This window comes from Halichoeres trimaculatus, unplaced genomic scaffold, assembly GCF_033239565.1.
Source record: "Halichoeres trimaculatus isolate MK-OKI-2021-1 unplaced genomic scaffold, fHalTri1.1 fHalTri1_scaffold_17, whole genome shotgun sequence".
Lineage (NCBI taxonomy): Eukaryota > Metazoa > Chordata > Actinopteri > Labriformes > Labridae > Halichoeres > Halichoeres trimaculatus.
Window position 1 is genome coordinate 2,396,781 of NW_027437195.1, and position 21,833 is coordinate 2,418,613.

General features: G+C 43.4%; 1 protein-coding gene across 1 annotated transcript in view; it reads left to right on the forward strand.

Moving 5' to 3' along the window:
• Window positions 1-4,289: 4,289 nt before the first annotated feature.
• clmna (calmin a) overlaps window positions 4,290-21,833 on the forward strand; it is an 88,183-nt gene continuing 70,639 nt past the window's right edge. The window contains exon 1 of the mRNA XM_074691753.1: window positions 4,290-4,692. Coding sequence (XP_074547854.1) covers window positions 4,608-4,692 — 85 coding nt within the window. The 5' untranslated portion in view covers window positions 4,290-4,607. The remainder of the gene's footprint in view (window positions 4,693-21,833) is intronic.

Sequence of the window (21,833 nt, forward strand, 5' to 3'; positions counted from 1 at the left end):
CGCAGAGTAACTGATGTAACAAATATAACGCTGAGCATAAATGGACCTTTAGACTACACAAAGACCAAAATTGTTCAGTTTGATGTTACATCAAAAAAGCATCAAAGAAGCTAAACAGACAACTATACCTCTGCTGCAAAGCTCAACAGGTGGCTGAATCTGAGGGACATTTATCTTGATGTGGCTGATTATAAACCTCCCTCACACACCCTGTATTCCACTGTAACCTGCTAGAGGACCAGGAGTGTGTGTATGGGTGTGTGTATAAACACACTTCACTGATAGGACCCTCATTTCCGTGTGGTGACAGTGTGCAGAGCACAGACACAGCTTTAGTCCCGGCTTAATGACGGCAGCACAGGAAGAGACGCATCTCAACTACTCAGCAGCACAAAGTCACGTCCAAACTCTGTGCAGAAAGTAATGATGACACTACACATAACCCACAGATATAAGCTCAGCTCTTGATGCTGCAGAAACAGAGTAAATTTCAATCAAAACAAAAGAAAACACCTTTTCAAAACCTTTTCTTGCTCTTGAATATTCACCTTATGCTAAAAGTTACTGTTCATCGAGGATCTGCTTGAGGATGGGCACAGAAAGATAGGGAGTCACGTACACACCAAGTCAAAAAAACAAACTTTTACGACATAAAAAACATATTTACAGCCTGGTTAAAAAACGGATTGGATCTAAAACGCTGATTCCTCTGTCGGCACAAACTAGGAAGTACATTTTTTCTGTTTCTGTGGTTTAGAATATATTAGGACCATTCAATTGTCCAATCAGAGACACAGCTCAGCTCATGTGACTGACAGGAACCCCATAGCTTTTCAGAAGGGAGCTCAAAGCCATCTATACAGTCTATGGTCACAGCTCCGCAACCAGCAAAAATACCACCTACGACCTGCCACACCAACCCTCAGAGCTGGAGCAGATCCAGTGTGAGTTGGAAGATTTACTTGAATGGACACCTATTTGATGTGTTGCCCTGATGGAGCGGAGATGGACTGCAGGCACATCTGGTGTATTTCAGCTGTGAAGCTCTCAGAAAGGTTCAGCACTCTGTGAGAGACTAAGCCCTAAATTCCACCGCCCAGCGCAGCAGAGCACAGTGGACAGCGCTGTCTTACATTGCGTAGCCACCGAAAGCGTTGAGGGCGAATGTATTCGCGTGTCAAGTGAAATTGCGCCGTGCTAGACGCTCGAGTTTAGATGCTGGTACAAATATGCAAAAAACGCTCACTGCTCGCTGCGGCTTCATTGCACGAAAAGTCCGCCATCATCATTTCATCGTCGAACATGGCTCCAATCACCACCATCGCTGCTCTGTACCTGCTGTCAAGAAGTCAGCTGTAGGCTAGGTGCCGACGTCAGTACTGGATGCATGCTACCCTATGGAGACGGTGTGAGCTCGGTGAGTTCCACCGTCTCTTGCAGGAGCTACGTCTGGACGACGGCCGGTTCCAGCGGTACTTCAGGCTAACTGTTGCCCAGTTTGAAGACCTGCTATCCAGGGTTGGTGCCAGGATCTCCCGCCTGGATACCAACTACAGGCGCTCCATTCCAGCTGCGGAGCGCCTGTCCATTGCTGATGATCTCCACGCAGATAGGCTGTCCCAGCACGTCAAAATGCTCGCTCGCTCGCTCGAAAAGTTCAATTATTTCAACTCGAGCATTGAGTGGTGAGCAGCGAGTGTTTTTCACTGGAAACGCTCGCCGCTCAATGCTAAACGCTGACACACTTGACGTCGCTCTATGCTCGCCCCGACGCAGCGTCAATTCATGGTTTTAAATTGACTTTGTATGTAATATCAACGCACAAAAAATTTGCGATGCTTTCAGTGGGTACACACTGTTACTCTGATCAAACCTCACTGGAAGCAGTGCGCTGTGCCGCTTAATCCAGAGAGGGGAGGGCTGAAGGGTTGGTCCTCCAAGAGTCACAGGCTCTTGTGTAAATAGCACACGATCACCATCCACTCCCATAACTTTTGATATGTCAGTCCACACTTTGTCCTTTCTGCCTGTATCCTTATTAAAAGGATGTTTAGGATCATACAGAATGTTGAACTTCTCCACTTCCAAGATCAGCTTCTCTTCATCCATGCCTTTGTGTTGCATCTGGGACCCTCGGACCAACTGTTTACCTGATGCACGTGCCTCCAGATTTGGTGTATTTACAACACATTGGGGAAATTAATGTTCAAGAGTTTGTGCATTGTGTTTTATTTGGAATCTTCTGGGTACTTCACACGGTGACTTCCTTTCTAGTGCTTTCTAATTGACAGTGAATTTACGAGGTTTGGAAGCCGCCGCGCAGAAAGGAATTGGAGGAATTTAGGGGTAAGAGAGCAAACAGTTTGAGAATAGTTTTTCAGAAGAACATGAGAAAATATGGAAGGATTTCATCACGTACAGAACATCTAGAGGAGATCACTACATTAAAAACAGACGTGACTCTGTAGTGGAGGTCACTGCATGGGCTCAAAAACACTTTCAAAAGAAACGCAGTCTGAGAACACCATTCATCCACTAAGTCTGTTTCAAAGTGCACCATGCAAAGAGGAAACCAGATGTAAACCTGATCCAGAATCACAGAGACCTGATCTATTTGTGATGGACTGAGGGGAACAGTCCTGTGGTCCCGTGACTCAGAATCTGAATTCTTTTTGGAAATCCTGGAAGCTGTGGCTACAGCCCTAAAGAGGAGAGGGAGCACCTGGCTTGTCCTCAGCTCACAGCTCAAATCCAGCATCCCTGGTGGAGGTGGAGGGGGGCTCTGTAAGTTATCTAAAGGTATCCACAGGTATCTACAGGTTTAGGAGCAACGCATGCTGCCATCCAGACCTCTTCAGAAAGACCCTACAGATTTCAGAGAGACCACACAAACTACATCCTGCAGAGATCACAACAGCATGGCTCTGTAGTAAAGGAGTCCAGGTGCTGAACTGACCTGCTGCAGTCCTGACCCGTCACTGAAGCATTTGCAGCATCACAAAGTTAATAACAGGACAAAGAAGACCCTGAGCTGAGCTGAGCTGAAATCCTCTCTCTGCTCATGGGAATAAGTGATGGAGGGCCATGGTTCATGGAGCCAGCTCACGCCTCTTCATAAATAATAAATGATTGTTGCATAACTTGCTGAAAGCCACCATCTCTGCAGTGAAAGAGCATTATGGAATTAAAATACAGGAACCCTTTCACCATAAAGTTCAGCACTGCTTTACATAACCCACTGTGGGGTGAAGAGTGAACACAGGCAGGTCAGGACACTTCCTGTTTCCACAGCTCATCACAGGCTGGCTGAGGGTCTGGAGAGGGTTCAGATGATGTTCATGAAGAGACAACCCTGACCGAAGCTGTGTCGTTTCAGACGCTCTGCACCAGCACAGGGATTTTTCAGAATGACACACAAAGTCAGAAACATCTGCAGCTCTCAGAGGGACAGGATGGTTGAGTGAGCTGCACAAGACGCCGTGGACAGGCTGGGTGAGGATGCTCTGTGAGTCTTTTCCTCCTCCACAGCTGCCCTGCAAGTACTGCAGCTGTGGAGTCTGACCTGACCTCAGAGGGGACAGCCCAAGGCCAGGTGCAAAATCAGGCTTTCCAATGTGAAGTGAGTCCCTCCATGTGCTGTATACGCATGGTTTGTTTACATCTTTGTAACCTGTTTGTTTTTGTTTTCTGCTGTAATCTGAACCCTGCAGAGTGGGTAATAATCCCCACTGGAAGATTAAAACAGGATTATTTTCTGATGAATGTTGTGATTTGAGTAATTTATGTTGTTTTTATCTCTTTTTTTCTTAAATGTACAGACATCTGTTACTCTGGTTTTGGTGAGGACACCATCAAACTGCTGCTAGTTTCTTTTAGGTTTGTGACGTTTAGTCGTGCCCAGATCAACATGATTAAATTCCCAAAGAGAGCGGTGCTATTTCAGTCTCATACTGATCACTTTAATGACTCTGTGTTATGAGGAAATGATGATGAAACTTTGGAAACATTTAGTCTGAAGATCATCCAAATAAAAACTGTCAAATGGATCTGACTGTGTTTTTCATCTTTCTGTTTATGCCTCTTTCTTATTTCTGTTGTTGACAAGGATTGTTTTGGTGTGTGTGTGTGTGTGTGTGTGTGTGTGTGTGTGTGTGTGTGTGTGTGTGTGTGTGTGTGTGTGTGTGTGTGTGTGTGTGTGTGTGTGTGTGTGAAAGGGAGAGAGAGGGAGAGAGAAAGAGGGGGCGGGGCCTGGATCAGCTCCATCCCACCTCGGAAATACCCACCAGGTGCTGCAGCTCCTTCCTCCTCGCTCTGCGCTCATCTCTCCGGCAGTACCTCCTCCCGGAGCTCCATCTTTCCCTCCGCTGTCCGAGCGTTGAGTCCCGGAGTTATCGCCCGACGGACTGCGGAGATGTCCGGCCGGTGACTGAACCCGTCCCGCTCCTTCTCTCCGTCTTTGTTCCCGACTTGCATGGCTTTTTGTCGGCCGGTCGGACAATAGCCAGCCCGCCTGCCCGCTGCAGCAGAGCCGCTTCTCCTCCTCCTCCAGCCTGGGGGAGCTCTCTGAGTGATCCTGCCCGGGACTCTCGCGCCCTTCGCGGCTCCAGATGGCCGGACACGAGTGGGAAGACTGGTTCGAGAGGGAGGAATTTATCGGGCAGATCAGCGACATGCGGGTGCAGAACCTGCAAGGTAAGAGCATCCCGGGTTCTCCTCTTTCCTGCGCTGTTTGATAACACTGTGGTGCGGTGAGTGGCCTGGCCACGCATGCACAACCTCCACGCAACTGTGAGTGAGTGTGTGAGTGAGTGTGTGCTGGGAGCGAGCTCCTGCAGCGGTTACTTCTGATTTTGGGAACTTTGGACCGGATTCCTCTGCAGCCACGAGTCCAAAACTTTCCACTCTGAGCCCACGAATGAATCTGCGCTCACTTCACGGCGGCTCATTCTCACGTGAGAGAAGCCGTTCACACACTATCATTTGACTACTTAAACACTGCTACAGCTGTATGGACGCTTTGAAGTGTGTGTGTAGCTCTGTGCGTAAAACCAAAGTGTAAACAGAGTGTGTACTCAAAGGCTCACTCTGCGCTGAAATAAAAAAACACCTCTTCTTCTCTGTTGACTGTACACTTGGAGGCTCTGCTCCGAGCTGAGGACAAAGGTTGTTCTGCCTTACATTTATTGGTTGATTTATAGATAATGTTAATTTATCATCTGGCACAAGGTGGATGAAAAGGAGAATAAGAAGCTCTGAGATGATCCAGAGATATCAGAGGATAAAAGAAGAATTATAAAAAGCTCAGAGAAGCATAAAACGATCACAACACAGTCTGTAATAAAAACAGATTCAGAAGTGAAAACCTCATCATTTATTTCATGACTGGGAACACGTCTCTGCTGAAGTGATGCAGGATTCACAGAAGCCCTCATTATGTGAGCTGCAGATCTATACGTGATGATAAAGACACAGTCTGAAGACAGTCAATCTGTCCTGCTCTGTCTGAAGTCAGAGATGGGGGTAATTGGACTTTCTGAGCCCTTCACTCTGTGATTTTCAGGTAAAAACCTGGGGCCTCATTTATTAAGCTTGCTTACACTAAACCAGGGCTTGAAAGTGGCGTAAAGTTTGGTTCTTGCACGCAGACATTTGGAGTCAGGAGAAACCATTGACACAGACGACTAAGTGGTGAATTAAAGCCTGCAGGTACAAACTGATGTCTCTGCCATTTTATCTGACTAAATATAAAAACTGTACAGACAGATCCACATCATCATCATCATCATCATTCAAATTAAAGTTTTTATTTAGGCTGTAACTGTGAACGAGCCACCTTTAATGATTTACTCCCATGATAAACCTGTATCAACATAAGAAATAAATATTAAGAATGGGCAAGTACAGGTATCAGTATTAGGTATTAGGCAGATACCAGCCTTTTTTTCAAGGTATCGGTACTTATGAAGGCTGCCGATTCCAGCAGCTGATACTCAAGGCAAAAAATCTTACGTTGAATAGGTCCTCCTCACCAGTAGTTGGCGCTGCATTGCTGCAGTTTAACTGGTAACGGACTGAAGGAAAGTGGTATCAATATCCCTAAGTAACACATTTCTTCAGAGCTGTCTGACCTTCATTATATTGAATGGACCTCAAAGGACTGGGCACTAATGTAATCACTGATACAGAGATTAAAATGAAACCAACACAAAAACCATAGAGACAAATGTTTCCATTCTTATTTTTCACTTTGTGCTTTTATCATCAAGTGTGGTTTTTAGTTTAATGAAAATACCAATGAGCACACAGAGACACAGAGGTGGTCTCACACACCTCCACACTCAGCCTACTCATCACATCTTCATCAGCTGCTTGTATTTATTCTGTAATGATATGAGAGCAGAGATTAAGTCATCCCTGGGGATAGGTTCCAAATTAGGTACTTTTATTTTACTGACCAAAGTCTGTCAAAAGTAAACCAAAAACAAAAGGTACCATGTTTTGGTACCTAAATGCATCCTTGTGACTGTGAGGGAGTGGAAAAGTAGGAGATTTTCCATACTGGACATAAACACAGCATAACAAGGTGATATATTGCAGAATAGATATGTTAAATTGAAAAAAAAAATATACTTTATTATTAAACATAGTGTTACTTTGTACCACATAAACACAAAAAAAGTACTGAAAATCGGTACCGTGGAGTACTGGTACTGATGCAGTACGGATGCCAGGTACCTGGCATCGGTAGCATATTGTTCCAAATGTGAAAGGTACCCATTTCTAATCATCCCTAACATGATCATTAGGTCTTTAGTTCCTTGTAACTTGCCAGTGCACACTGAGTTTTAGTTTGTGGATCAAACCTTTGATTGTTTATAATCCAGAGTGAGGCAGGCTGCTGACTGACGTGTCCTCTCTGAAAATAGAAGAGGAAGTTGGTGTGGCTCATGTAAATTGTCAGGTATCTTTGGGCTTAATGAAGAACAGTGGATGTGTTGGCTCATAGGACAGGGTGGATGCAGCAGTGACGTGGTGTTTTTCTCTGATTGTTGTGGAGTTTGAGATCCTGCTGCAGTAAATTACCCATAAGTCAATTTGATCCACCAAGTTTCATTTCTTTGTCTAAACTTCCTGTTTTTGCTGTAATCCAGCTTTGGGAACCTTTAATCTGCCCCTCGTTTGTGTGGATTTTCATTCTACAGGTGCTTTGCTTTGACCATTTATGGCTGATTATGGGCGTGTCAGGGGAGGAATTCACAGCTTCTCCATGTGGACCCCGATCTATAAAGAAAACATTGTGTGCAGGTGTGCACAACAACGGTTTTATAAATCTGAATCATCTTTGGTGCACACCATTCTCATTTCTTTTGTCTCTTTCTCCATTAATGAAATCATAATCTCTTCCTGTGTGGAGTTTTATTTTAAGCTTCACATTAAAACATGACGTTCCTCACATGCTCTTAGCTCCTGATATCTCAGAGGTAACTGCTTGTGTGAATGTCTGAGTATTTCATCCAGACCTCATCCAAAACATTCCTCCTAGCTCCAGATCTGCATGGCTCACGAAGCTAAACTCCTGATTCAGTTCACTTGTGTTTTCGGAGCTTGCCGAGTCTGTGTGATGTTTAGCGTGGTGCAGTTAGCATCCCTTTGAATCAATGTGAGAGGTCATCATGAGTTTGAGGGTTGGGGAGCTGAAGATGGAGTCAGTGATTGTCTCCTCAGGAACAGCCCACACTGCTGCATCACTCGCTCCGCTCTCTGCTGCTGCTGCTGCTGCTGTGGGTGTACAAATTGTTCTCTGCCTCTTCAGTGCATTTATTCCTGTAAGGCTGTGGGAGCAAACAGACAAAAACAAGCATGAACCCCATGGTGACTGTTCACATCTCTCAGATTCAACTTTCCACTGTGGCTATACTGTGTCATTTTAGTGTCTGAGCTCTAGGTCGGCTGTGAACGTCTCATGCCGTCCTGGGGGATTTTCTCAGGTGTTATCGCTCCTCTGAAGTTTTGCTCTTTTTTCGTCCAGTTAAACCCGTCTGAGACGCGCGGCTCTCTGCTCTGAACTTTAGTGAGTCCTGTGGGAATACCTCATACGCTACGCTAAGTGTTGCCAGTGTGCCAAACGCGGCTTTGGGAAGATTAGAGGAGCAGACTAAACAATTGCTCTTTAAAGTGGAAGTAATTGATTTAATGAGCCGTGGTGAGAATGAAAGCTTTGTTCGGCTCAAACTGGATCAACCCAAACACTGCAACAGGCAACAACGTCTAACCGTGCAGTGGAAGCGGCGCTGTGCGTCATGTGTGGGCAGAAAAAGCAGAGATGGACTCACAGCGTCACTTACACTTTCATCAGAAATACTTTCACTCCTGAAGGTTCACGAAAAGTTTAAACCTAAAAGCTGATTGTTTGTAAAGCATCATGGGAGCAGAGCCTTCACCCTGGAGTTATGGTGGCTGTGTCAGCTCTACAAATCCAGAGCTCTACACTAACTTTTCCACTGGTGGCACTGGGGCTACCAACTTTCTGAGATGGTCGCACCAGTTTTGATTGACCCCTTTTTAGGGGGGTACAGAATGAGTGTGTTCGCTGATGAATACTGGTCCCAACAGGCTTGCCGTAGTTTCTTATGAAGTAAAGATTGACTGAGTTTTGATATTTGCTAAATGTTTCACTGTAAAAATGAAGTTTGTCTGGAATAAGGACTGGCTGATCAAACAGGATATTTCTGTTAAATACTTTTCAAAGAAAAAGTAGCATAAATACTTTGAAAAAAAGCAAAGTTTAATATTTTTTAAAATTTTCCTAAATGATGTACTCAAATGACCTTAACAGCATATCTGTGCAAAAGTTGGTCTCATCTAAATCGCTAAAAGAAGTTGGAAGGGGCTCAGTGTTTCAAGTGATGCACTGGTCCTGACAGACTTTGTGTTTCTAACTGTTGTTGTGTAACTGCAAAGTTCAAAGTTGCCTCAACAGACGGGTCACACCATCGACTATAAACCCAACATAGTTTTCCCCTTGTGCCACAACCACAGGAACTATGAAGAACATTGGTTAAAAGCTGTCCTTTCCTTCCTCTTTGCCTGCTGCCCGGCCAGTGTCTCCTGGTCATTTTTATCATCAGTAGCATCTGATTTGGCACTACGGCTGAACGATTTTGGAAAATAATCTAATTGCAATTTTTTTAGACCAATATTGCAATTGAGATTTAGCAAACGATTTTTTGGGGGGACGTTTATCTTCTGCATTGTTCACTTAACACAAGTTTTAAGTCATTTTAAAGTATGATTAACCAACAAAAGCCAACAAGCCTTTTTTGAATTTCTTAATTGAAAAGAAAAAGAAACTCTGAAGTTTTACTGACCTACAGTTGTCAGTAAGAGTAAGAAATCATACAGAAAAAAGTGACAAAGGGGTGTGGCTCTACGATATACTGTATGGATCTTTGTAGCCCACAGGTTTTTTTTTCGCCAGAACAAAACAGCATTTTGACTTTTGCTGGTTTTAAGGGAGAACAAGTTCAAGTTACTATATTCCCTCCAGGTCTGTGTACATGAACCTTTTTTTTTAAGTGCAGCCTTTGTGATTTGAAAATTGCATTCTATTACATTGCGATGTCGGTTTAAAATCGATTAATTGTTCAGTCCTATTTGGCACCTTTTGCCAGCTCTCCCTAACCACTAGCCTCCTCTTCCTCTCTTTCCTCTCTTTCCTCATTTTTTTTAATAATCAGTGATAGACCACTTTATTTGTGGAAATTGCAAAACACTTGTCGCAAAATTCTGTGAGTTTGTGGTTCTTGAAGTAACTTCAGGTTTGACCTTGAACCTGGTTTTCACGTCTGATTGTTGTGGTGATTTGAAGATATCATTTGGCTGACTTGTATTCAAGTCCCCCTTTTTCTGAAAAGTTTTGTTTTCATTAGTTATACGAGGTTAGAAACGAGGCTTTACGTAATGTTAAATGATGACTGACAGCTGCTGTTCTGATGTATTTTTTCAGGGATTGTAAAATATGTCGGGAGGTAGAGTCAAGAAGTGATTACACTCTTGAAAAAAAAAAAAAAAAAACATTTTTGTCACCCTGCTCCACTCAGATTCTCCCAGAATCCTTCACAGCCTCTACTGCACAGACTCTGGCTGTACGACTGCTACAATGGCTGCGTCTGTGACGGAGGTATTTTGGCTTCAAAACCGTACAGTGGTAAATGGCAGAGCCACGCTGTCCACTCTATATACAGACTATGGTAGAGCCCCTCAAAACTGGACGAGGTATTGGTGGAAAAGGATGGATCCAAACTTGACAACTAGAGCCCTGCTTTCACCAAACAGTCCAGTATGGATCAGTACAGTTTGGTACGGGTCGGATCGGTAAAGCCTGATCCTGTTTTCGTTTCCACTGTCAACTGTGCCCTTCGTGGTAAGCAGTGTGTAAGCTTTATGCGGAGAGCTGCAACGGCTACATAATACTGTGACGGCATAGCAGTTAGGACACAGTGTACCCCCCTAATAAATCAAATGAAGAAGAAAAACATGATCGTTTCAAAGCAGTTTCACGCCGTTTGGTGTCACAGTTTTCCAAGCAAACAGCGTGAAACTGCTTTGCAAGCAGAAAAGAAGTTCTCTTCAGAAAGTCAACTGCAGATTTAAACAGGGCAGGGTTATGGTAGATTGGGGTTTTAATGAACTGTAATCATCACAGTCAAACATAGAGTTACAGAGTCAGAGAAGCAGCTGAACCTCTGTATAGTTAGCTCCACATCAGACCCTCCAGGCTACATCAAACCATGCTAACATGGTGCTCCGTCTCACCTGTAACTGTACCTGTTGGTTTTACAGGTGTGTGTAATCTGAGTTTGGAACATGATCAGCAGCAGATGAAGATGGAGTGGTCTGCCCCCCCACCATGTGAGCTAAAAAACAACACGGGAGGTGATTTCAGTGATCCGCGTCTTATTACACCTGGTGAGCAACAGTTGCCCTGGAAACACAACTTTGAGTTGTGGTGTAGAGCTGTGAGAAAAACACAGAGCAGAGGAAACGTCACCGATCTCTGTGGAATTAGTCAGACTTCACTTTGAGCTCGTCCCGATTCATCATAACTTCACAGTGACTTCATGTTGCTGGTCACACCTGTGGACTCGTGTGCTCAGGACATTTTCCTTCATGCCACCTGGGTTAAATACTTTTTTGGTTTTGTTGTAAAGGGGTTTTAAATCCCAAATCCTAGTCTACTTGTTTTACCTGTAGGCGTTTTAATCCCCCAGTAAAGCCAAACTTAACTTAACTTAGTTAGGAAAAGTTTGGTACAGCGATGTGGAACAGCTGCCACACTGAGCTTTATTAGAGAACACACAGACAACCAGACACTTTACAGCAACAACTTCTGCTTTACAGCATGTAACAAACAAAGGAGGGACATTTTGCTAGCTTAGCATTAGCAACAGGTGAACACATGTAGAATAATTGTTTCTCAGGTGATAGCATTGAAATCACAACAAATTTAGACACAATTTTAAAAAACCTCAACATGCAGCGTTGTTCATTGACAGATGTTTAAAAAGCTCTGAAGAGAAGGTGGAATGCAGGTGAGATACTGTCTCCATGACCAATGGTAAATGGTGAAATGGACTTGAGCTTATATAGCGTTATTTTAGTCATGGACCACTCAAAGCTGCTGTACACCACAGGTCACACTTACCCATCCACACCCATTCGCTCTCACATTCACTCACTGATGGAGCAAATTTTTACTGTATTAGCTATCCATCAGTACATCTAACACAGTCACGCGCTTTCATACCGTTTCACACACACCACTGATGCAGCAGTAGGGTTAAGTGTCTTGCCCAAGGACACATCGCCATGTTCAAGCTGGGCTTGAACCTGCAACCCTCCGGTCACCGTCCAAGCGCATTCTCCAACTGTGCCACCGACGCCCTTCATGGTATGACATGGTATGTCCCGACTAAGGATGGGTATAGATAACCTGTTGGTTATAGATGGTTCCTGCTAAGAACTGATCATAAATGAATCAATCAATTGACATCATTGGATGCATAATATGATCGGCATGTTATTGGTATCAGCTGATACAAGCTTAAAAATAAAATATCAGATATCAGCCAACACTCTGAATTCTGCCTTTATAATAAACTGATGAAATGATGAGCTGAAGCTGCAGATATTTTTTAAATGTTTTTGTGATTGTGTTTGCACAGTTCGGATTGAGTAGTCCCATATTTGGCTCCTGTTTACAGTCAAACTTGAACTTAAGCAGCAGCCTATAAGAAGCATGTATCTGACTGATTTAGACACATTTACCAAAGCAAAATATTTTATTCAAATATGGTTTAACTGCTGTACAGTTGTTATTCTCAGATGTTCCCTGTGAACAGAGTTTGTGTTTACTGACTGTCAGTTATGAAATTGGCCAAATTTGTCCTGTTATGATTTTCTCAGAAACAGCATCATACAGCTTTCAAGTAGGATTTATCTCTTTGAATTTTTTGTTTGAAAGCAGTCCTCACAAATAAACATACAGTTTCAAGTATATATTTTTACTATTTTGCACAAGAAATTAATATTACATAATATAGATAGACCGATATGGATTTTTCCAGGTTGATACTGATATCTATTATTTGTAGTCAAGGAGGCTGATAACCAATATTTGAAGCCGATATTCATTTGCAGTCAAAGTGAAAATATTGGTGTCAACATTTTGAACAATACAAACTCCAACACTGAACTGCATTCAGATGCCTTCAAGCATGAGTTTATTAAACAGCTCCCAGGCTTAGCAGCATGTTTTATTAAGTAAAATGAAAACATAAAAAAATAGATAAAGTTTTCTACAGTAAATAAGTTTTCCCAAATTTCTATGTAACTGCAAAAAACTGTAATAACTGCATTACTGATTGGCTGTTTCCCAAGCCATGGCTCTGCTTGTGACCAATCAGATGATACTGTGGGTAGGACAGTGCTGGGGACTGAGTAGTGACTGCAGACAGCAGAGGGGCTGCAACATCGCAGTTTTAAATGTGTTTCTTATTGGCTGTCAAAATAAAAAAAGGGCCGATACCGATATGCCTCAAAATGCCAAATACTGCCCCCAATAATCGGCCCAGCGGTCTGTCCCTATGACATAACAAATGTGATAAGTTAATACGATATGCTACTTCCAACACGGAAGACAGTTGATCCCTGCAATTATGTGCGCAGAAAAAAAAAAATGGTATCGACTTAATAAGTTGTTAAATATCGATGTATAACATATCAGAAAAAAATCCAATGTGGTACATCCCTGATTTCATGGCTTGATCCTATTTCCTCTTTAATTCTTTGCATTACGCCCAAGCAGCTGGACCTTATGAGGACAACCCACATGTCAATCATGCTCTGCAGCAGAGTTTCTGAGACAGTGGTGGAGAGGTCGAAGCGGTGGAAAGCTCGGCTTTGCTTTAGCACAAAGGACGCTGTTAATGCAGAGTGCATTTTGTACAATGCTGTGACGTAATGTAAGGGTGGCAACACCACCAACATGAGATAGTCCTGTTAATGTCAAATATTTACGTTGGTAGTCCTGCAGCCAGGCTCCATCGCCGTCTGGTGAGAGATGTGTTCTGAGCAGCCTTAGACTGAAACGAGCGGTTTGAAAGCATCTGAAGAGACATGATTTGACAGCAGATCTAGCTGGACTAAGTTATTATGTTAGCCTTTTCGTTGTTGTTGCTGAAACACAAACCTGAGAAAGTGTGCAGCTCCACTCTCTCCTCCAGTGAATCTGTTATCTCGTGTCAGCAGGTTTTCAGCTCTCAGGACCAAAACTGCTGATCAAGACACTTTCCTGCCTGCACTCTTGTTAGTATCATGTTGTTCCTCAGGCTTCATTGGACTGCACAGAGTTAATGTGAGCTGTGAGTGTGTGTTCAGCCCTGAAGACTGCAGCAGGCCTGAGCTCTCTGCAGGACTCGCTCCTCTAATGAGAGCCTGCAGATTCTTTCTGCACCGTGGACTCCAGCTTTACCCCGAGCTGTGACGCTGACTTCTCCCAGCATCTCCAAACCATGCAGGAGTTTCAGTGCCTCCGTCCTGATCCGCTGTGACACTCAGAGATGAGCCCGAGCAGTCTGTGACTCTGTGCATGAAAGCTGGAGGAGCGGCGATCAGCGAGCGCTTTAAAACAACGGCCCCGAGGCTGTTACATAACACACGATGAGACGAGAGCAGCCCCCTCTGCGTTACAGCGCTGAGTCCCTGAGAGCAAGATTCCTACATCACACTGCCCACACAGCTCACACACACACACATGCGCACACACTGCCTCCCACCTCATGCAGGTCTCTCTCAGCGCTGTGTAAGGTCTGTTCTGCAGGTTTTAACTGGAGCTGTTGCATCATATAAACCCGGTGTTAAGCCTCAGTGTCTTCTGCTGTTATGGTGACGATAACTCACTTGACTCCAGATCCTTATGATCAGTGTTTGCTCACGTCTCAGCCTCATGTGTGCTGAACGTCTGAGCCTCTGTGTCCTCCCCTCTGCTGAAAACATGAAATAGAAACAAAAGCAAAGATTTGATGAAGACTGCTCATAGTTGGGAGTTGAAATGAAGACCAGAATAGATCCAGGTAAACATGAAACCTCAGAGGTCTGGACTGTGTTTGGGTTGTCTCCAGGTTACAGTTTGTTCAAGCGGGAAGGTAACGTTTATCTGGACGTTAGGAAACACTGAGCAGAGTTTCTATTTAAAGAATGTTCAGGAACCTCTGAAAACAGTGACAGGTGTTCATGTGTGATAGCCGCACAGATCTCGGTGTACCGGCCTCATCCTGACCCTGAGCTTTAAAAGCCTTCACAGTGTAAATCATGTGGAGTGCTTATTCAGGGTCGTCCTGCTCCCATCTGTCTGCTGTCTCCCTCACTGATCTTTCTGTCAAAGTTTCTGCTGGTTTAGGAAAAGAACATGTTTAAAAGACATGCAAGTTATGTAAAGGTAACTTTGAAGAAACCCCTCATCCCAAACTCAGTTTGTTGCAAAGATAGACTGGTACATTTTATTCAGAGCTGATACAGATTAGTAGTAGTCAGGGAGGTCTGTTACTAGGGATGGGTACCTGTCGCATTTGAAACAATACGGTACTGATGCCCGGTACCTGGCAATTGGTACCAGTACTCAACAGTACTAATTTCGGGTACTTTTTGTGTTTTAAAATAAAGTATAAACATTTTTCAATTTAACATATTCATTCTTGAATACATAATCTTGCAATGCTGTGTTCATGTCCAGTATGGAAAATTGCCTACTCTTCCACTCTCTTCTAGTCACAGGGATGGGTTTAGGTACCCAAATGTGGTACCTTTTGTTTTTACGTGAATCAGTACCCAGTACTTTCGACAGAATTTGGTCAGTTCCTTTAAAAGTACCTAGTTCGGTACCCATCCCTACAAGTGACTGGTATTTGAAACTGATACTCATTTGCAGTTACAGTGAAAATATTGGCCTCAATATTTTAAATAATGATAACACAAACATTTAGCTCTGTTTAAAATCCTTTAAGCATATGTTCATAAAACAGCTCCCAGGCAGCATGTCCTGCGAAGTTAAATGAACACGTAAAATACTGGGACTGGAACGTTCGTTACAATTTTGGTAGAGTCTGCAGTATGTGTGCGCAGTGTGCATGCACAGCTTTCACTGCTGATTGGCTGTTATCTGAGGCACGGCTCTGTGTAACCATTCAGGTAGTACAAAATAACACAGTTTTAAATTGTTTAACGGCCAATGGAATAATGATGCCAATTTGCCTCAAAATGCCCAATATTAGCGCCAATAAATGGCCCGATACTTCATCTATCCCTAGTTTGTAGTAGGGCTGAACAATTTTTGAAAATAATCTTGCGATTTTTTTTAGACCAATATTGCTATTGCGATTAAGAACAGGATTCTTTTTTTTTTTTTTTTTTGGGGGGGGGGGGGGGGGCTTTATCTTTTGCATTGTTCATTTAACACAAGTTTTAAGTAATTTTATAATATGACTAACCAACAAAAGATACTGTCAGCATTTAAACAAGTCTTTTTTGCATTCCTTAGTTGAAAAAGAAAAAGGAACACTGTGAAATTTTACTGACCTCCAGTTGTCAGTAAGAGTAACAAACCATACAGAAAAAAATGACAAAGGGGTTTGGCTCTACGATCTACTGGATGGATCTTTGTAGCCCACAGGTTTTTGTTTTGCCCAGAGTCAAAGTTTATGATGACAAACTCATAAACAAACATGGCGACTGTGAAGGAGGTGTTGATAATGTACCACTTGCACAAAAGATGAAAAAGGGCGGCAGCGTTGTAGGAGGTAGGATGGTGAGGCAGTGAAATACATCACAGAAGTTCTGCCATTGTTATTTCTCCTTCATGTCTAGCTAGAGCTATGTATCAGGTAATAACAACAACACTGCCCTCATGGTTTCTGGTGGTACTGCTCTGTTTGGCCCATAACCCTAAGCTTTATGAAAACGTGCAGAAATACAGAGGAAATGAACGCAGAGTATAAACAGAAGGCTTGGTCCGTATCATAAATGGGCCTTAAACCAGAATAAAGATGGTTTTATGATCGTCAGTTTACCAGCTCTGTAAATACAGAAACACCAGCACATCAGTTTAACATGGCTGTATACTGCAGGACATCCCGATCTACTGAATGACGCGTTCTCCACACTTGCTCTCTCAGATACACGGTAGTAATCTTCAGTTAGTGCTATAGTTAACACTCATAACTAACACTATGCTGCACACTTACACAGTTAATATTAAAGCAGGCTACAGGTGGATAGTCTTCCTGTTCCCTGGCTAGTAAACACCACAGGTGTGGCACTTCAAGGACTAATAATTAACTCACCCAACTTGGACATAAAGCGACTTATTCTCATTAACAGAAGTCTGCTTTCACATCACCTCTCTGTGCCATTATATCTGTTTCATCACTTCTGCTAACTCACATGGCTGCATCTGTGGACACTACAGACCCCTAAAGCCCGGTTTCCACTAAGTGGAAGTCTTCAGTTATGTAACCGCATAATGATATAGCAGTGCAAGACAGCGTACCCACTTGGGCTGGGTGTTGCTAAGAACCTCATACGATTTGATTTTGATTCTTTAGGTTGCCATTTGATTCGATATTGATTTTGATTACGATTCAAATGCTTTGATCATCGATTTTCATGCCCCATGTGAACATATGTGGTATGTCACCTCACCTTTTGGAGCAATAAAACAAACCAAACGTCAGACTTAAAAACTGGAGGATCTGGCTTTATGCTGCTGCTGCTGTTTTGGCTGCCATTTTTTGGTTGTTTGGTCTCCCGTGGCCCTCATCCACACAACGCAAATAACACACACACTCCCCCCATTTGCCAGGAGATGAATGGATTCAGAGGATTTGCTGAATTGATATTGAATTGGGCGAGGAAATATTTCGATGCGAAGATTCATCGATATTTTTACCCACCCCTAGGACCCACCAATAAATCCAACGAAGAAGAAAAACGTGACACAGTTTCACTTTGACAGCAGTTTCACACTGTTTGGTGACGCTACTTTCCAAACAAAAAGAAAGCTCTCCTCAGCAAATCGACTAGAGATTTAAACATGGCAGGGTAATGTGTTGTCCGCTGTCATACAGGAAGTGATGATTCTTTTGACCAATCAGTGGACTGCAGTGTTGTAGCTCCACCTTCTGGGGTTGGATCAGTATGTCTGTCACCCCAACAGAAGGGGACCAAAAAGTGGGACTTTACGAGTTGGTAATTTGTGGACCTGTCCTGGTTTTAGTCAAAGGAAACGTCACAAAATTCACATGCTTCACATGTTTCCAGGTCCCACATGTAGCACTGAAGTTTGGGGTCGCAGCTAAAAAGTTTGGGAGCCTCTAATCCAAAGCTACGACAGCAAAACCATTTAGGGGGGACCTACCCATTGATATGGTTCAGCCTCCTGTAGGTCTCTGTTTGGTGTTGATAGCAGTGACACCTGTGGCTGGAATCAGTGATGTTTTTCCAGGACAAAGACTCTGCTTCCTGAAAGTCAAACTAAATCTGAGAGGAAGAGATCAGAAAGAGTTTCTGCATCTTTTCAGTGACAGACTGCTCTCCTGTCAGCGAGTCGTTCATCTCCATTAGAAACAGGAACATGTAAAGGATTCTCCATTAAACACTTTGCTGAATAGAACCTGCAGCCAGTCCAGACAGGCCTGACAAAGACCCCCCTCCCCTCCCTCCCTCCTCTGAGCCGTGTTGACTCTCCTCAGTCTGATCCAGACTGTCTGCAAACAGCAGTGACAGCCGGGCTCTGCTGCTCTCATCGGGCACATTGTGGCGTTCTTGAACATGTGCCCGGTCCCTCCACCTCCAGGAGCCTTCACAGAGTGTTCAGTGATTTTCTGGAGGTTAAAGGAGGAGGAGTCCACAACAAAAGCCCCATTTCTGCTCCTCATCCCCTCATCGTCCTCTTTGGAAATCCTCTGTCAGTTTTTGTGTCCTGCAGGGAGGCTCGCACAGACTCTTTCATATGTTTGTTGATGCTCAATAAAAGAAGCTTTCTCTGCACACCCCACCCCCAACTCTTAGATTTACTAAGAGCAGAATTTGTGATGAGGCAGCTCAGGTTACACACTCACACACACACACACACATACACACATGGCAGTGCTCTCCAAAGCCTGATCTGTGCTCAAAGTGTAATAACATTTTTCATGCTCCTGAAGCTTTTAAAGATGGATGGATTCAGTGAAGCTGCACACTGAGCCAGTGAGGAGGGATCACCTCTAACTTATGACTCACCTGTGTAAAGTTTCAGTCTTCAGGTTAAAGACGTTTCACCTCAGAGACGGTCGCTCAGCTACGACACCAATAAACTTTAACAGCTCAGTTTAAAGATGAACTAACTGCATGTTTACCAGTTTAGACCATGAAGTAACCCTCACTCTTCCTCTTGTTGTAAACTGGTGGCGTGTCCGGTCCTGTTCCCCTCCTCTTGCTCTACTTTTGTTTCAGCACCTGCAGGATTTTACAATGCTAAGACAGAAAGTAAAACCAGCATCACTGGCTGTGTTTACATGCAGTCATTAACCCTTTCATACTCAGATATCAGCACAGAACCCTTTTTAAAAACCAGGATATGCTCATATTCTGTTTTTGTAGAAACCTGAAAATCCCCCCTTGATTCCTCCTTTTCTAACTTGAATAGTTAGCCATGTATTCTCTCATTCCTTTGTGTTCTGCTCATGTTCTGCTCGCAAGGAATCTTTGTCTTTTGAGTACAGGAAGTACTGTCCTGCTGCTGCTGTTGCTATGGATACAGCAAGAAGAAGCGGAAATGATGCGCATTGCGTCATGACGTTCTCCATGCGTTGAGATGTTGCTGTTTTGATCAGGATACCATGTAAACAGGAATAACTCTGTTTGCTTACACATGTAAACAGGTTGTTCTGAATGTTTTAGAAACTGGGAAATCGACCTCAACCTGGATACTGACTGCATGGTAGCATAGCCAGTGACTGTATAAGACCATTTATACCATCATGGAAGTGAAGTGAAGATTCAGAGGGAGAAACATGAAGCCAATGTGCTCAGTTCTGAGTCCAAACTCAAGACACAGATCCAGTATGAGACTGACTATGAGACTGATGATTTCCCAGTCTACCCTACAAAAACCAAACCCAAGTCAGAGTTGAATCTGCCAGATGAACAGCTTGACCTGATGCCTCACACATAACTTCCATAACTTTAAAAATAAGTTTAGTCAACAAGCACTCATTTGTCATATCATGAGGTAGAGTTCTTTGTATTTCACTCAATTTCATCATCTTCACTGACAGTTTTGTGTTTCAATCCTTGGACATCACTTCAGGGAAAGTCCTTCACACACAAACCCAGAAAACAAGTGTAACACTGGAGATACACCAGACCCAGCTCTGCTCTGTTGCATGTTGACACCATGCTCTTTCTTCTGTCAGCTCACACTGGCTGTGTGTTCACTTCAGCTCATAGTAGGATCTCCAGACAGCTGGAGTCACAGACCGAGGATGATGATCCTCTCCTGGTTCATGTTGGGCTGTAAAACCTCAAACCTGGTGACTCCTGGGGCAGAATTAACACATCCAGGATCACTTTGATACGGCACAGATGTTTGGGGCAGAGCTTTTTCTTTAGTGTGCATCTTTTGGTTTATATTTTCCATTCATTTCTTTTGAGGCCCGGCTCAAGTCAACGGACAATTCCAGGTCATTTTTTCATGTCTCACTTTTTGTAAAACTAACATGTCACAGCTTGAGCAACTGGCAAATTTAGGAGGCCTGTGTATCTGCTGCGACTTGCCAGAGCAGAGACGTATCCAGGCTGGATCCAGTGTGAGTGGAAACGTTGACTTTAAAACCTCTCAGATCTGTGACAGAGTGGAGCTGGACCTGTGACGCGTCTAGCGTGTTTTTATCCTGACTGGTGTGCAGCGTGTCTTTGTCTAAATGCATCATGTTTGCATCACTTCAGACCACTCTGTGTGTTTGTTGAATTTGCCTCGTTTACACACTGACAGCCTGGGGTTTGCAGATCATCTGTGGGTGTTGGTCATCAGAGGATTCAGATAAGATCATGAAAGAAAACAGGAGGTACTGTCGTTTTCACAGTGTTTGAGAAAGTAAGTGTTGAGTTTTACAGCACTCTGGTTCATTGGTGTCTGAAAAATTTCAAACACACATTCAAAGTCCTTCTTTTTTAAATTATACTGTTGCTAAATAAATGACAGAAGCTTTGATAAACACGGAGGAGAAGAGATCTGATTAGAAATGATCATTTTCCGGCTGAATGTGTAACTCCACCTCCTCCTCAGATGATCCAGCAGTTAAAGAGGACGTCATTAAAGGAGCATATCAAAGGATCATCTGTCACAGAGCTCTTTAACCAGGTTATCTCAGAGAGGAGGATTGAGCTAAAGTCATGCTGCAGCAGTCTGCACAGGGCTGTTCTTCCACTTCTTTGCATGTAATATTCATTTGTTTAAACAAAGCAGCTGTTGGTCTCTGCCGAGGTTTCCCAGCACAGAGAAGTCGGTCAGAAAGTCTCTGAGCTTCACATCAACGGCTCCATTTTTGGTTCATTAGCTGCAGATTGAGGTCAGAACAGCAGGAGAGCTTCCTGGGCCACTTTAATATCTGATAAATGGGTCGAATAGTCTTTGATTCAGAGCAGTTTATGCAGACAAATGTTGCTCTTTGTGTTCAGAGTTTAATCCGATTTATTATCTCCGTCTTTGTTCCCTCCATCCATTCAGCCTCAGTGAGGTTTTTATTCCCATCAGCTGTTTCTCACAGGCTTTCATTCTCTGAATCCTGGAGCTACAGACCCACTCTCCTCAGGGTGAAGTCCAGGTGCTTCACAGCGTCAGCGCCTCTCCATCAGGTGGAGGGATGGTGTTAAACGCTGCAGATTCTCTGACTTTCATCAGGAAACCTCACTGCGTTGACCTTTTCGCTGGACGACCATCATGAGAAGGAAGTTTGAGGTTTTTCATGAAATGTACAACATGGTTTATTCATCAAACTTTTCAGACAGTCGCTCTCAAGCAAAGACTAATGATGAAGAAACTTTTCATGGACTTTCCAGTCATGGATGTCTGAACTATTGTCTTTGGGGCACAGTGCACACTTATCACTAAATAAGGATTTGAAGTTGTTTTAAAGTAGCATAAGAGAAGTAGAATGGATGAACATAGGATCTTTATTGTTAAGAAAATGAAACTTTGATAAATCGTTTTAGAGCCATACCAGCATTAATCAAAA